At 44.2% G+C, this 17,626-nt stretch overlaps 1 protein-coding gene and 1 long non-coding RNA gene across 12 annotated transcripts in view; one reads left to right on the forward strand and one right to left on the reverse strand.

Moving 5' to 3' along the window:
* Positions 1-8,671: 8,671 nt before the first annotated feature.
* Positions 8,672-10,669, forward strand: LOC147757547 (uncharacterized). Its single transcript, XR_015321916.1, has 2 exons — positions 8,672-9,725; positions 10,093-10,669. It is a non-coding gene; the product is annotated as an uncharacterized LOC147757547 (long non-coding RNA).
* LOC147757548 (uncharacterized) overlaps positions 9,898-17,626 on the reverse strand; it is a 145,123-nt gene continuing 137,394 nt past the window's right edge. For 9 of the 11 annotated variants that reach the window (XR_015321906.1, XR_015321908.1, XR_015321907.1 and 6 more), the window contains 2 exons: positions 10,703-10,773; positions 9,898-10,254 (listed from right to left, as the gene is read on the reverse strand). Coding sequence is in view for 4 of the 11 variants with exons in the window: in XM_086981078.1 (XP_086837204.1) it covers positions 10,228-10,254; positions 10,703-10,773 (98 nt within the window). In the remaining 7 variants the exon portion in view is untranslated. Of the gene's footprint in view, positions 10,255-10,702; positions 16,512-17,626 lie in introns of those variants that run through there. The other 2 variants (XM_086981077.1, XM_086981082.1) reach the window with 1 other exon arrangement.

Genomic DNA, 17,626 nt, shown 5'->3' on the forward strand with positions numbered 1-17,626 from the left:
TTCGGGCGCGTTTGCCAGGTAACAGTAGCCGCTGTGATAATAATATAACTGAAACAAATTACCCCAGAGAACAACAACTGAGAAGCGTAACTGCCCGCGTGATTCAGTGAGGTACAATGCTTTGCAAGTCTTCAAGGCTTAATTCGGACGGACACGCGTTTTGCGCAACATGTAAGCACCTCGAAAACCCAATTCCGTCATTTGCTGCTACTTCAGCTTGAGGACCAAATGGATTAAGCCCTCGCCATCTATATTCTCAAAAGAAAAACTTTGCTTAGACTTCGCAGAAACAGAATTAAACGGTACTGTTTACTTTTTTAATAAAGTTATTTGTCAGCGGCTTGATGGCCACATTAGCTTGAAGGTTTTTGCATTGTTGCAGCAATAACTATGGATCTTCTAGAGTACATTGAATCGGTTGAGGTGTACGGCAGCATGGAAAAATTTGGCCAAAAAAGCCGAAAAATCTACACCTCGCTAGGAATATATTTAGACGCACGCATTTATGTCGAGATTTGTCCTCTAAAGAGATATTGCCGGTGAAGATAATACGCGCCGATAGCGTTAAAGCGTGACGACGAGTCAATACATGACTCTCTCGTAATGATGTGATAATCCTCCATCTGATTGTGCACAAACTTCCTAAACAATAAGTTCTTGCATTGAAAAGTTGTCACTCCAATTAGCTGTTCGTTGTTTTCGTATGTTAAAGTGCGCTTGGTTTCGACTATGATTAACTGGAGTGGATCAATGCGATTTAGTATTAAAGAAAGCCATACTTAGTACGGTCGTTAGTCCTCTTACGAGCAGCAGTCACCTAAGGCAGTTCCGATTACGAGACTGGTAGCTGATCCATAATGTTAGGTTATTCTGAGCGCCATTGAGCAAGTTTATATGTTCAATCATATTCTGTCTTCGTGTGTATTTACGGTGCGATGAAGTCCAGTGCCCTAAAAATGTATTGATACACTCTGTGCGTTGCTGGAAACGCGGTGTCACTTAGAAGCTACGAGCAGCCCTATGGATCTAGGCGCACAATTTACCTAGGTTTAGTGTTCGTTAGGTGTGGCGAGAAGTCAGGCTAAATCACTGCAACACTTCAGTCGAACGTGGTTGAAATAACAGCAATAACGGACACTCGTGAACCTCAACTGCTGCAGGGTGAATACTAATAGATTGAACAATTTAGAAAAGAACATTTCGCGAAGTAACTATTCGAAGTGGTCAGCGTTTGATCGTAAACGACATTTCAATAGAACAACGTTTATTATATAATTATTTGCGGTTTCGTTGTATTATATGCGGAACGCCTGTGTTCAAGACCTATGCATATACGGTGGTTCAGCCTCGAGCGCGTCAAAGCATATGCGGCAGTAAATAATAACATTGTTTCCTCGAATATTCAGCAGAATATCCAAACGTAGAGCACCGGCATGATTGCGAGCAGCTTAAAAACGCGTAGGTACGCACGTAAGGATGGTCCTATTTCGATGTGTAGCGAATGAAGACCGGTTACCAATCGCCTTCTGAAGCCAACTTCAAGCCAATTATCGAACTGAGCCGGCGAACCGTCTTTATTGTGAACGATGCAAAAGTATATCGTCTGGTTATAGTGGTGGTACGCTGGAAGAAAAAAACCAGCACCGCGTTGCCAATATGAAAATACTGCAAAGGAAAAAATCGTAAACGGGGAAAAGAGCCAATGCAATTGAGATTGAATTCGATGTAGCTAGATGCAGAATTTTTCCGAGGTGGCAAATATTCGTTAGGTCGGTCGCTCCTAAAAATGGCCCCAGCTATTGATAATAATGGCACGACGGAAGTAAACATTTGAAAACGAATATTTTAACGCTCATTAATTGGGCAAGATCATCTGTGCAATCACATCATTGTGTGCACGTGTAAGTTTTTTTCGGATAAAATTCAACGAAGCTTTGAAAGTACTACAACTTCGAGAGGTTGTCGCCAACTGTGTCAATACCTCTCGCTGAAACGCTCTGAGACAAGTTATTGTAGGCGGTCACATCATACACGGAAACGGTGTAAACGCCTTAATTTGTAACCCTCACGGGTGCATAAGCACATTCAGTACATAATGAGTTACTAAACTCGTTATCCACGACCACATTTCCAGTGCAGATAAGCGCAAAGCTTGAGTAATCTCTCTTTCTCCCTCTCGCTGTTTTTATTTTAACCCCCCTTACAATCGAACGAAAAACAACAACAAAAGCGGCCCCAACCTCAAAAACTACTCCGCCCACCGTTCGACGAGCCCAGTGTCGAACGTTTCAGTAAATGCCCTCTGTCTGTCTGTCTGTCTGTCTGTCCGTCTGTCTGTCTGTCTGTCTGTCTGTCTGTCTGTCTGTCTGTCTGTCTGTCTGTCTGTCTGTCTGTCTGTCTGTCTATCTGTCTGTCTGTCTCTATAGTAGAGTAGTTACGCACTTGAATCGTTTGGTATATTACTGGCCATGGATAGATTCTAGCTGGCTGCTTCGGACGAGACGTTAGCGTGGGTGCACGAGTGGCCGCGCTGTGGTCGACAAGAGGCCGTCGATGAACTGATTCCGGAACAGGCCTGTTCGTCTAACGAGCTACAACTTCAAGTGGAGATCATCATTTCACAGAATGGGACACTACCAATAGTAGTGGTCGTAATATTATCATTGCTGTTATTCTGATGTTGGTTATTTCGCCAGAATCCGCGGGGGGATCGAAAGCGGCCGCTGCGGTCGGAGCGATTGTGATTTATGTCCCCGAATCCCTCCCTTTTCTATTCCTTGTCTCCACTAAGCGAGTGTGCCATGTTCCTCTAGTCGCTTGGACGGGTCGACGGACACACGAACGAAAACGAGACACCAACACACTAGTTCCCATAGTGGCTCATGATGCCGGCCGCGTTGCTGCTTCTACCGTACACAGAATGCGCCTCTAGTTGGAAGCTTCTCTCCGATTTTTTCTTCCGATGGCGCCTCTCGGTGTCGTCCCAGGTCCGCAGCATTATTCTGTGGCGCTCTGCTATTGCATTGCTCTCTTCCTCTCGTCGTTTCGATAGCTGAGGGCTGGCAGACGGTCGATTTGCGGTGGACAGACGCATGGTGGATAAACGGACGGGTGTGGCGAGATTCGTCAAATACCGCTTGGCCTATTGCTAGCCAGCCGCTTAGTCCGTTCGCTAGGTGACTGATCTTTTCTTGCCGACTTTTTAGTTAATGAAACGGTAAAAACAGACTCTTTTCTAAACAGCCATAAACAAAAGCAGTGAAACGACTGAGACAATGAAAAACAAGCCGAGGAAGGGAAAAAGCGTCCATTATGTGAGGGAGGGACCGAGGGAGAAAGCTAAATAGGTCAATCCATCGAGTTGACTGCTAATTAGAAGATTTTCAGCACGTACGTTGCGGCCAACGCCGCTAACGACGACGGAACGACATTCGATGACAATGGTGATAGTAACAATGTTGTATTCAATGGCGACGGCGGGGTCGCGAATAAAATTGGTAAAGTCTTTTTACACATCTGATGTCACTGAGAATTGTTTTCTTCGGCGGCAACTTACTCTTAATAAAGGTGAAGGCATGTAGTTCATCCAATTAGATACTGCTGCTCAAAAGAGCTTCTCTATCGATATTCTATCAATTGCTTCTATGATTGTATTTGAGCTTGCTTCTTGAAGGCGAACCCGCCATTAAAGACTATCCGTTCTATCCTTTTTATCTTTCTGCACATTTTCATGTTGCGCCTGTCTGTCGCTTTCTTTGTCTGTCCGCCAATTCGTGTGCTCAATCGACCGATCGGTGATGGACGCTTCCAGGCGCTCAGATGGCAAACGCTTCGAGCGTAATCGTTGCTAACGGACATTGCCAGTGTGATGCTTCTACACGCACAAAAATGACGTTACATCTGCAAGATAGCCAACATCCGCGTTGCAGGAAACGTTATTATTTGTACTGTAGCTTTGAGTAGATGGCGGGCTATAGATCAGAGCTGGTAGTCTTTTTACGCTTAGAGAGAGATGAAGCTTAAGGATAGACTATGCATTATTCGGTAATCGTGCTGGCGGATAAAGATTGGCCGTCGGGGGCGAGTACTTCGCGTGCAGGTGTATCTCCTATCATACCCTGCAATACGCCCATATGGCGGTCCGCATCACCAAACTATAACAGTAATAGCTATATTAATTATGTTATCACGCACTCGATTCCAACGCGATACATATATATGCATGTGTCGTCTGCTAATGCTAGAAATTGACTATAATTGGAAAACATCGCGGCTTCCAGCGACGCCCAAAGTAGTCAAGCAGACACGGTCAGATACGAGACGGCGATACGGTATACTACATGCGCATCTGTAAGCCTTGTTACTAGCGGGTCAAAAGCATGCTTTATTGTCCTTAAATAGCCGCAATGACGTTTATGGTTCCGCTTTTTTCCGCGGGTTTATGGAGAAACGGCAATGATGCTAAGCTGAATTGCACCTATCTCAGTTTCCTAAAACGCTCCTAACTTTGCCAGCTTCTCGTTACCGCCTTATTATTACAGCGAAAAGTGTTAGAGGAGCTAGTAACACGCAGTGAGCTTGCGATGAATTTGTCGGTCATCGTACGACTTTAAAATATATTCGCACCCAGCGACAAGATGACTTACCTGTTTTTTCCACAGCAAGAGTCTATCTCATTCCAGCAGGTATCCATATTTGACTATAGCTCATATATAAATGTTACAGATAGACGACTTTTCCCTCTATGTGCTTTCTTTAGCGAATTCTAGGCCAATTAAACTTTTTCTTTTGCGCCTTCCGAAACCGTCAGCTGAATTGAATCGGGACGCGTGGAAAAAAGCGTATACTGTTCTCCTTGCTCCCGCCGTTTTTAAACTTGATTAGTTGTGGTGGCAGCATAACTTTTACTTACTGGCCGGGCGATTGACGGCTCAGATAAACAAATATACTGACTAGTGGCGGGTAACTAACGATTCTCTCTAAATAATCTGTAAGGCAAAATAAGATCGTCTAAAAGCAGTAACCAAAGCAGAGACAAATGCTTTGCCCAATAGCAAAAATGACCACTATTACCTCAGCCACCACCTCTAATGATAGTACCGGTAGCTATAGATCATTTTATGCTGCCGATGAAATGACATTCCGCTATTAGTTCAACTGCAACATAAGGCCATTCCAAGATGTCCATTCCATATCCCCATCGTGATCATTACTGCTATCATCGTCGTCAGCGTTCTCCATGGTCGCAGTCGCACCTAGGCGTCAGTGCACAGACTGATTCGTTACAAGCATAAAATTGCCACGGCTATCGACTGTCTCCGTTATCTTTGAGGGTGCCTGACATAATTACTAGTTCTGTTCAACCTCTCTTGGTTGCCCCCGCGCGACAACACAAAGAAGCCCAACCCAGTACGATGTACGGGGCTTGCGGCAGGCTCAAAAAAGCCGTCTGTCGCCGCCTGCAGTGCTACCATTCATTACAAATTACCGACGCTCACGGTCGTGTCGAGAATATCAAACCCACTTGTTTGCTACTGATACTGCTATTTGGTGATGCTCAACATTGCTCGTCTCCATGCTTTCGTCGTGGTCGTTCTCGCAGTATATTTTTTCCGCAGTTGTTACTGGAGATGCTGCTGCTGCTGCTGCTGTTGTTGAAATTGTCCAATATTTAGCCTGCATTAAACATAACGGTCCGCCTTGACGCTCCTGGCGTAATCTGTCTGTTGGCCGTTTTTAGCATAGGTGCTGTTGCTAAGGCTATCGATATTGTTGTTGCTGCTGCCGCTGCCTTTGTTGGATGACTATTCAATGGACACGCCCTTTAGGGATAGAATGGCTGCAGGATACTGATTCGTGGACTTATGGCAGACTATAAGGCTATCCTGAACTAGCTGGTTTAGCCGGACACCAAACGCTCTAAACCAATCTATTATTTTTACTATTACTAGGTCAACGGATCACGAGAATAAATAGCGACATGACAATGATAAACTGCGCCGGTCGTATTTGACGGGTATTACCGGGAAAGTTGGCGGTAACGACAGTAACAGGATGGGATTAGCTACCAGCTGACATCAATTTCGCATCAATCAATGGACAAGGCAAAGTCGGATGCGTATTTACCTGCTTCGGTTGTCGGTAAGGCTCTCGGCAGGGTACGACAGTGGGCAGCTAGAAAACTTCACTAGCTGCCATCATTTTTCCACACTCCGTACGTTTGCAGATTTTCTTCTACCATAAATATATACATGTGCGCGTGTGTGTGTGTGTGAGAGGGATCCATCTAAACATGTCACGCATGCTGCATGTGGGTATGCCATCTTAGTTATGCATTACATGTACGCATGTGTACATACACACGCATCGTAACGGAGTCAGACAGCCACCAGCTAGCAGGTTAACTGAAGAAATGCCTATTCAGTGCCGCCGGGGTGAGCGCCGGGGAGGCCAGCCCCGTGGATCTATCAACTGTTTACGCTGCTGTAGCGAGGCTGCTACTAGCCAAAGTATGGACTCTCGGGTCCGTCGGCAGACACCGATATAGGCGTACAACCTGGTGAATTTAGGCACCAGTTTTGGCCGACAGCTGAAACGGCTGACGGTAACTACAAACCGCTGAATTTGACCGCCGGCATCGATTCGAGCTTCCTCGGGGTTCACAAAAAGGCCCCCGCCAATTGACAGGAGATCATTTACGAAAAGCGATTGGTGCGAGCTAGTTAAAGCCAACATTGGCTGCTTGACTGGCGAATCATCCTCTCCAACGACCAAAATCGTTCGGTGCTCAAAATTAGGTAGTAGTCAATGGCGTATTAGTTGCGAAGCAACGAGCACCGTTGCCCTGTTCGTCCTTTCACCAATACCGCTACAACTTCGACACTGCTGCTGCTGCTGCTGCTGCTGCTGCTTTTCTGACACTTAACGATGACTGCATGCTGAGAGTATCATCGCGTGCTCACTCCAATAAGCAGCCTCAGCTTTTAGATGAACTGATCCTTTTTTTGCTCGTGGTTCTGCTGCTTCTACTACTTGAGTCGACTCCATTTTTCCTTGCCTTGGTCATCTTTAATCTGTGCCTCTCCCTGCCCGCTACCTGTTGCTGGTCGTCCGTCAACTGCGACTCACGAACGAGGAAGCAGAAACACTATTGAACAAAAAACGCATTACGCTGGTCACACATACACATACACGCGCCTACACACATTGTACTTCTCTGTGCCTCTGTGCTCGGATGACGGGTAAACCAAACCGTCGAGTAAGAAATGTGGCTGAACTGAAACTAAGAAAGCGAAGGTAAGAAGAAAAACGAGAAGGAGAGAGATAGAAGAAATCATAATATTAACTAGTGGGGCTACGCTGTCACTGTTACCTCCGCTCCCCTTTCTATAGAATCGGACGAAAACGATACAGTGACGTGGGCCAGCGGTAGCCATGGACAAGCGAGCAAATGAAGCCAAAAAGGCTGAGACAGAAAGCCATCGTTCTTCCCGTCGACCTCTACCATTATCACCACCTATCGAGCTACATGTGAATTAGCGGCATCGGCACGCATCCCTTCTCTAGTCGACAAAATTTTGCCGCTTCAGCTAGCAACGCAGCCGGTAGCGACCATAGGCAAGCAGCATTGTCAGACGAAGTGCCATCAGTGGCACCGCCTCGAGCGGCGGCGAGGCGATTCCCGGTTACCAAGTACAAACATTGGCAAGCGCAGCAGAACCATGGAGGAGAAATATAGAAGCGCAATCAACATTGTATTTGCTGCTTTTATCGTCGCTGCTGTGTCAGTGTAGTTAGCATCGAAGACGCGATGGACGGGCGCGGTAGAAAGAACTCAGCTCGATAGCAGCAGAACAAGGGATAGTCTAACTGCACCTTATTCTAGCACCAGTAGCCGCTAGAGCCACTTTAGCAGCTGTAGCAGCAAAAACGGACCATCGAGGACGATAGCGAATCACGGAGAATCGCCGGACCAGGCGTGAGCCTTTCCAATACCGAAGCGAGTGGCAGCATCCGCCATTCTGGCCGTTCCGACCACAGCAGCGGCAATAACAGTACGAGCAGAGCCGCCAACGTGGTCATGACCATTGTGCAGCCAGTTAGTCCGCCAGTGAGTGACCACCAAGTGCCTGGTTAGCTTGTCTGCCCGCAGCTTACCTTTGCCAGTGCGCTCTTCGCCGCGCACCGCAGCGTGATCTTTTTCATTACTGCTGTAGCCGCTGCTGATTGCCTAATAATTCCCCTCGTGAACTTTGCCACAGTGGCGTCGCTAATAGAAAGACTGATTGAGTCTTATAGTGTGGCATGTCGCTGTCGTTGTCAGTTATCTAATAGCTTTGTAACTAACCGTATGTGTGTGAATAGTCGTACTCCTAGCTTCTTCACTGCGTTCTTACTGGCTAGCGAGTTAGCCACCCGCTTGTGTACTGTCTCGTGCCCCATGCGCTGCTTTGTGCTGTTCGTTTAAGACCGTTGTGCTCTCCGACGCGCGTGTCTGTTTGTTCGTTGGCCAATAGCGACAGCAGAGCCAACGTCAACGACAGCACGGCTGCTGTCGCTATCTCAACAGCCGCTTTCTGCTGTTGCTGGCGCTTGGGGTGGAGCCGGCGTTGACACGTTCGCTCTATTTATAATTGCTTGAGCTGTAATGCTTGAGAGAGAGAGAGAGAGAGACGGGGGGGGGGGGGGGGGTAAGGACAAATGGCAGCTACAATGATCAGCCATATACGAACACGAGCAGACTAGGCAGTCACAAGCTGTCAAAACAAGCCAAGGTAGTGGACATGGGCTCGCAAGAGCGCAACACGATGACAAAGCAGGGGCAACAAGGCAAGGAAAGGTTGGAGAGAAAGGGAGAAAACAGAGCTAGCGGAAGATATACAGCTATAGGACCAGCAGCACCGGCCGTTACCATATGCATAATTGTTTCTTGTGAACTGCAACAGAACAAATAGGCAGCAACTGCCTGCAACTTACAAGGCTCCTAGAGTAGCTAGGCAAGTAGCTATTACAGGATTTGCGCAAAATAAATCGTCGGGCAAGGATGCTTTAGTTGCAGCTGTCCTTGATACTGCCGACGTTAACGACCTTTAACCAAAAACCACTTTTGCTGTTGTTGTTAGTTACAGTTTCGTCCCTGTTCCACAAATGACAGATTACAAACGCGGATCTGTCTGTCTGCTGTCAATCTTGTTGTTTTGTGCTATGTTATTGATTTTAATGCAGAGTAGCTATGGCGCTGCTGCTTGTGTACACTCCTGCACATACGCTCTATGCTTTTCACGAAGCGGATGTCGAGAGTGCGATAGAAGATGCGAAAGGGACATCAATGCGACCATGAGGACGATATTTATAATTATTATTTAAAAAACACTCAATGCGAACGGAGGTGTCTTACTATGTACAATATCATCGTATAGCGTGTATAGTGTAAATGACTTCCAGTTTATATAAGAAAAAAATTGTTAATTGATTGAAACCCAGTCCAGTTGTAAGCTTACTTTTACCCATCCTATGTATGGGTACAGGCTGCTTGATATAAACTGAGGTAACGTTGTGAAACTTATCTAAATACAGGTAAATGGAAACTAATTTCAGGGGCATTTTTTTCGCGCATGTTCACAGTGGCATCCTTCACAGACGTTTGTTCGGCGTGACAACCATTCGCTTCTACCACGACTTCAATTCAGGACCTAAACAGCTCATGAATCATTCTCATAAATTTCGTATGTACATAACGTAATATCTCCTTTGAGCGTTAACATTAACTAAAGCGCTATTAATACATGTAACACCATTGGAGTCTCACATAAACACACCCCGTAAAGAATGGCAAATTCAAGTTTTAGCCTGGTAGAAGGGGAAAACACCAAGGGTTTGAAAATAAAAGAAAAAAACTAGAAAACATTAATTGTTGGAATTTATTTGGGACATAAACTAGCAACAGACATTTATATCTCGGTAACAAGCGCTATTTTTTGGGATAACCGGAAACAGCTTTTCTATTATTTTGATCATTTGTTGAACTATATCAATCTGTTGGGAGTGATCTTCCGCTTTGCCTAATGAAAATCTTCTTCGGCTTCTTCAAAGGGAGCGTGGTCACTGGCAAAACTGCGGGCCGTCGGGCTTTGGGCAACCGGATAAGTCTTATCTTGGTAGGAGTCCGTCTGGCGCGAAAACACTGAGCGACAACTGATCTGCGCTCATATTGTAAACAAGAACGTCCTACCTTCGCCATCTCGTGGTTTTGTTCTGGAAGAAATTGGTATCAACGATAGGAGAAACAGCCTGCTAAGCTGTGTCCCATTTCATTCCGAACCTCCTGTGAATATAATTATCTTCTCCGACCAATCTACCCCCTAGTTGTACTCCAGTGGTAACAAAAGCTTGTAATTTCGCTATGCCATGTTTTGTGCTCTACAAAATTTCAAAATCGCTCTAACTCGCATCGTATTCTGTGTTAATCGTACCTTGTACTAAGCCGAGGTCTAAAGATAGATATATATAAGATGTCGTTTATTTATTTAAAAAGTATGGTTATATTTGCGAAATGGGGGCAACGTAATGACTACGGCAAGATATTCATTTTGAACCGTAAAGTGAAAAGATACGTATATGATCAATCGAATAATTAAAAAAAGAGCCTCAGCGTTCTTTACGGCCTTAACGCTATTTCCTGTTCATTCTAGCAAATACTTGCCGCTTGTCGCTTGTCGCCAGGGTGTCGTGGTGCTCTAGCCTCCTCTATCGGCGTGCATGAAGCAAACGATGCTGAAAAAATCAGAGCGAAATATTCTTATATATTTTCTGCCTGTTGCATTCAAATCATCCAATAGAAATTTTATTGGTTTTTTTGCTGAGCATCTGCTGTACGATGATTGAGTAACAGGTCGGACGGAATTCTCGGTAGTCTTGTATCTTCATTGAGCCTCACTGACCATCAATTCAAGAGAGGAATCCGTTGTGATATGTTAGCTAAATAATCATCGTTCATGTTACAATTGCGATTATAGAACTGATTTGGGTCTGGGCTGTCGCTGATATATTCAGACAAATGCTCATTGCTTAAGGATTCTTCTAATATACAAATTCGAATGAAAGGAACCGCAAGAATAAATTGGTATTAACCAGTACAGTTGAAAAGCATCTGACGTGGGGCACTTACTCATGCATTGGCGAAGTTCTCAGTAACTTGTACTTCGGCACAATGCAACAGTGATGCTGTCCGCTTTATAAAATTGTGCACTGTTCCCATGAGCCTACCCAGTACGTTTACGTGTGCTATATACACATATTAGACTCTCACAAGCAAAACCGCCGAATTTTGAAATTGAATAATTTCTCAACTAAAATGATAATTTTCTTTGTTATACGTTAGAGGTAGTTTTCTTTCATTTTTCTATCTTTGACTTTTCCAAGTAAATAGATAGTAGGATATGCTTGCCTACCAGTGACCCTTTTTTGGGCACCGACAGTTAAACGGCGCGTTTTTTAAAAGTTAGTCTGTTCGAAAGAGTATTTTATACACACATATGTGGGTTTTGATTAAGCTACTGGATATATTACACAAACTGGCTCGAGATATATTTATTGTTTAGTATTTAGTAGGAACTTTTTAGCCAGTTTGAATCTCATGAACGCCCGGAATCAGCATGACCATGTTGGTTTCAAACTCTTCTTGATTGTACCGAGTCCTGCAAAATAGTCCAATGCGCCAAAGCAACAGTTGTCTTTGAGTAGGTCATGAATCACTTTAATTGAAGATTCTTCATGGAAGAGTTTGTCTGGAAATGGTGATTTTCGTACAATGACCACCTCTCCTATTCTGCAAGCGGTTGTTACATCATCGTTATGCTGTTAGCAGGAAGCAATATCTACTATTAAAGAGAACGAGCTGGATCGTTGATCTCCAAATATACTCACGAACGTCTCCGCGTATATACTAAATGCGTATATTCGAGTATGGCGTCACAAAATTTCTAGAGCCCAACGTGTCCAGCTTGATATTAAATCGAAGTCTATATTTTGCATAGACAAAACCATATATATATATATGGTTTGCTATATATCATATATATATATATAGCACGCAGTGTAATTTTTATTTTAGAACGATTATGGAAGCGGAATAGCACATGACACCGTACGTCGACAACGCATTAATCGTATTTATGACGCCATAGGCCGACGTTCGCCGGTCAAGATAAGCCACCGTTAAGGTACCGCAAAAAACAGTTACAGTTTTGGCGCTGAGACGACTACGTCGAGTTATTCTGCCACTTTGGTCAGGAGGGAGACTCTTCGAATTGTTTCACTTCATCGTCTAAACATTCTCCCCACGTGCCCCATCATGACTGTGATGACCGGATGGCACGACATCAAATCTCTCCTTCTAACGAACCAATTTGTCGTTAAATAAATGACTCGAAGCGGCACGAGAAGAACGCTGCAGATGTCCGATGGTCTGGAGCAGGCGTAAGGCTCATGAGAAACGAGCAAAATATGCAAAACGCCAAATACTGACTAAAGACATTTCTGTAAAGATTCTAAAAGCAAACCGTTTTGTTTTATCATCTCATTTCTAACTGACTTGGATTAATTATGTTTTTCAGTGTGTAGAAGTATCGTTGTCGATTTTATTGGAAAAAGCTTACTTTGTTAACAGTAAAGTGTTTGCAGCTACCCCTTAGCTGCAAGTCATGGTTTCGAAGTAATGTCAAACATATACCGAACCATGGCCCAAGCTGATAAAGGGGTCCAGCGTTTAGTGGGTGAGAGTCCCACAGTACCGGACAAAGCATAGTCAATGATGTCCGGTCTGCATAATGCATTTGCCCTTAACCTCCAAAAAAAAAGCTACTCCTTAGCTACGTCTACGATAACCATCTACGAACAATCGTGAAGATAGATGCTCGTTCATATAATCAAACGAATTTGCACCACAAATCAGCACAGACCTTTAAAGGTGATATTAAATATTGCACACATATGCTTCGTGTCTGATTATTTTTATCTAACCAATTTTTGCCATGCTGTTGTTTTACGAGCGACAAGAGCTCGGTTGCGTGTGCTGCTAATAAACGCAATAGATATTAATAGCAGAGCCGACCAGTGCCGCTCAAGAACTTACAAAGGAAAAAAGAAACCGGACCGTTTAGTCTCGGCGAATGCCCTCTCAAGGTGCTTATTTCTCATGCGTCCGTCTACCTTTATGTATCACCATCTTTAAGATGCGGTCTGCTTCGTCTTTGCTTCATTCTGCTAACCAAAGAAACACTGATCACAGTAATAACAACGTTGTTCCCAAGAAATGGATTTCTTATAACGAAGTGGATCGCTCTATCTCGTACACGATCCGCCCCGTCCCGTTTTTAATTCAACTTTCAGTTGTATCACACGTCGTTTACTAGTGTTTCCACCCCTTTATTTCTAGCGGTGTCTCTTAGCGATTCTTTCACTAGTCTTGCTGAGCTAAGCTATTTTGAAATAGCTTACCCTCTTAGTCAGGCAATTTACCATCGCTTCAAATTCTTTAGGTATCCTCCTCTTACAAGTACAATTCCAGCTTTTCACTTGCATCTCGTATTCGAGCCTTGCCAACCCCACTGAACTACCGCTCTTTGCTACATACATATCGCTCGTCCTTCCAAAGATCATCGTCATCCATTCTTGAAACAGACCCGAATGATGGCTTGGTTTGATCCGGCCTGAGCTTCCGAGCTAGACGTACGAAGTGAAAGGAAGCTTGAAATAGGAGGCTCAGACCTAATTCGGCTGTGGCGGTCGATGATTTTTTTTGTTCTCAACGCTATCCGGTATAACTATTGGGTACCCTGCCTCCTACTTCGCTGGTTCCTCGAAAGGACATTGACACTCTTATTACGTTTTAGACAAGGGTAGCAGTTTATTCTACTATTACGACAATTACCTGTAGCCCAGTGGCCCTACAACGTTATGCAATTACCCAAGAATCAGGGCTGTCACGACTGCTACTAACGGTTGGACTGCCGGTTTCACACACGCCAGCTTTCGCGCGTGGGTGGATGTCTACGTATGTAAACCTGTAGACTGACCTTTTCTACACTCTCACTAGTTGGCTCTCCCAAATCCTACCTTCACTTGTTCCTGCCTTTGGACGTTTTGCTGCTTAATAACAGAAAGCAGAAGAGGACCTTATGCCGCTTTCAGCATTCGCGCGACGTCCGTGGTGAAAGACGTCGTTCGGATCTAATTATAAGTGCGAAAGTTCATATTATGTACATAAATAAGATCTTCTGTGGTCCCTATCATTTTTCGCCCAAGGCTAAGAACTATCGGAGTAAAGCTCATCGTAAGTGCAGCGAGCATCGCGGGGGCTCCGAACAACTGAGGAAACTATCTAAAGGTGGCTTGCCAAAAATGAATTTCATTTTGCTGATTCGAAAAGGATCAACATGAGTTACTTTTGAAGGAGGACCACTTTGGACGAGCCTACCTTATAACTTTTAGAGATAAAGTGTTTACAGCAATACGACCTGGAGCAAAGCTTAGCGGTAGTACTGGACGTCATAGCTTTTTTTGCCATAGGCTTCTTGTCGTATGTAAAATAAACTTTTGACAAAGAGCTTTCCAGTTACATGTACTACTTGACCACTATCGAACGAAAAATTATAAATAAAAAAACAAAAGACAAAACCGACCATTTCTTATCTAACAAGCCAATATACGTTATATCAATACTTACGATTAGCTGGGGGCGGTCTCAAGAAATTCCTACGTGGACTACTTAATATTAATGAGCTTTCATGAGAGAAAAACCTAGAAGGAAAAATCCCACCCGGCTTTAGAGATCATCAATATCTGATGTTGTCCAAATGATTAACTATAAATTTTGTGTTGACATGTAGATTAATAGAAACCCGTTCATATAACAGTCTACAGGATGAACTGAATTTTCTCTAAGAAACAACTTTTTAAAAAATATTTTATAAATATCGAACTTCGCTTACTCTCTCATTATTATATATTAGTATCTTTTGGATGTTCTGCATCTGACAAACATAACATAGTATGAGGCTGTCGTCTTTAAATATCAACTTCAGTTTTTTTATTGTTTCTAGTACCAATCTACTATAGAAGGCTGGCCCGTGTCGTACGTATAGTCTTCAAACAAAGTTCTAACTTTGTGCTTTTTCGACGTACCGATGCTAGCTAATTATACTGAAATACACGAACTATATTTAATCTAATTAGTTACTTATTCTACTTGGATGTATATCCAATCTGAAGGATAAATGGACAAATGCAACTGCTTCAGTCGAACTACTGCCATTTAATATTCATCTAAGATGACGCAAGTTTGCCTTATTACTCATTCTTACTATACTTTACGGTTGTGTAACTGTCTTTCCGTCTGGTGCACTACGTGTGCATATTTGTACTTCGATTTTCTAAGAAAAAATATTACTTAGCTCTGCGACTCGTATTATCAGGTTATGCTTGTATTCTTTATGGCCACAGACGACTAGAGTTATTTTCGTCTGCTCTACCTGAATGGCAGCCATATCTCGCCACTAAATAGTCTGTCTAATCTCAAATTTAGCTATTGCCCCTTCATGCCAAGCAGGTCTTTTGTCTTCTCTTCAGATAGCCAATGGCTTATCGAATAACTAGCCAGACATCCGTCGAAGTCAAATCCTAAGCTTGATATCGCCTTAATGTCGTAACCAAGAGCGCTAAGGAGCACGTATAGAAAGATATTTCTGCACATACGTCTATCTGTGTGGCGCTAAAATGAGGCGTTGGTTTGTTGGGAGCTTTGCCTCTGCACTGACTGAGCCGGATTCACAGAATTAACGCCAACAACTAGGTCTCGCTGGCTCAGGGCATTTCGACGGACCAAGAGAAAAAATCTTGGTTTGTGAAGACTCCGAACATCAAGCCGCAGTCTTTTTCAAGGCTTCTTAAATCTCCATAGTCTTCACATTTTCTAAAAAAACTTCGTCGTCATACACCTTCGTTGCCGCTGTGGCGCTCATACTCATTTCTTCTTTGCGAACCGAAAGGCTTCTAGCTTAGACTAACTTGGTAGACCCAAAGGGTTGTGTCCGGCCAAGTGGCCAGTGCCATGTCGTCGTTGTTGCCTGATAGGATCCGAACAGCGGCGGCTGCAACGATAGAGTTGGCATTAGCAAGAACAGCAGCAGTAGCGAAGAATATGACAGAATTTTTCATGCAGCTACTCTGCACGAGAGTCCGTTTGTGCACGTTGATACGCCGGAGCCAACAGTATGCCACTATATAGAGTTACAGTCACTGTGAGCACTTTCCTGCATAGCGTCAGGCCTTCGAAGTCTACTATACCACAGTGGTGATCTTGTCTTCGACATCTTTTCAGCCTCTGTTTGCGGACAGCATGATCATTTTCGTTGGTTTCGTCGTCGTCGCCGTGGCTGACGCCACCAACGTCGCCGTGGTCGTCGAAAGTCAGCCAGCGTCAGGAAGACGAACACGCAACCGGCTAACCGAGTCTGGTACAGGCAAAACACATCACAGAAACAGAAAATTCCACTGAAGATTGAATGTGGAAGCAATGCGACGGGACGCCTATAGGCATGATAGAGCGTAAAGACATACGAAAGAAAAAAACCTAGGGAAAAGCAGATAGTAGACAAACAGCTACTTCTAGTGCTACACTGGCTGCCTGCTGCTATCCAAGTTAAGCTACTGTTATTCTCATGAACAAGTCTGGTTTGCTTGACAGAAGCCTGCCACCAAACTACGGCAAGGTTAAGCCTAACAGAAAAATAGGACCGAAGTGAGCTAACCAAAACATAGAGAGAGAGATTTGCTATACTGTATCGCTAGAACTGTCTGTGCGCGTACGTGTATACATTACTGTGTACGATATCCGCTCCATAAGTAGTGTAGATCGTTACTTTTGTCCATGCTTACCGCCTGTTTATCTTTTTCTCTTTTACTTTCTCGTGTGAGCGCTTTTGTCTTGCCTAATCTGCTTTTACATTTTTCATTTCTCCTTCTTCTTCAGAAAAATATTTTCAGAAAGGACTTTCTAGCAGTGATTATTGCTACAACAAAAACAGCAGCAGCAGCAGCAGCAACAACAGCAAGCTTGCGACGATAGACAACGATGCAAATCGAATGGTTTAACAGCGACAGGGTCGACTAGACCGACGTCAACTTCGACGTCGTAGCGACGTCGCGTTTTTAGTATTTCATTCGGTTTCGCTGCGACTTGAGGATGCATTTGTCGGTTATATTCGCGGGTGAATCAAGAAATTCGGACCGCTCATCAACCGCAGGCAACGCTGCGATTCATTAAACGTTTGCCCGTCGAACGTATCAGCAGCACGAAGACAACGGCGATCGGAGCTTAAAGCAATAAAATTAAATGTTTTCAATTTAGATGCCGATAAACGCTGATAACGTTTCGATGTTTGGCGATGACTGGTACTCGGTTAATCCAAATGACTCTCAGAAATCAAGTCCTGCAGCCTCCACTGTTGCCACTGCTGTTTGTTGTTTCCGGCTGTTCGGTATGTTGAATGTACCGGCGAATAGAAAGAACGATGCTGGGCCTGACGATGATGCTGTTCGTCTAGGCTGGTCCAAGATACCTCAGGAG

The sequence above is a fragment of the Varroa destructor genome, unplaced genomic scaffold (assembly GCF_002443255.2).
Source record: "Varroa destructor unplaced genomic scaffold, Vdes_3.0 BEIS01000002.1, whole genome shotgun sequence".
Lineage (NCBI taxonomy): Eukaryota > Metazoa > Arthropoda > Arachnida > Mesostigmata > Varroidae > Varroa > Varroa destructor.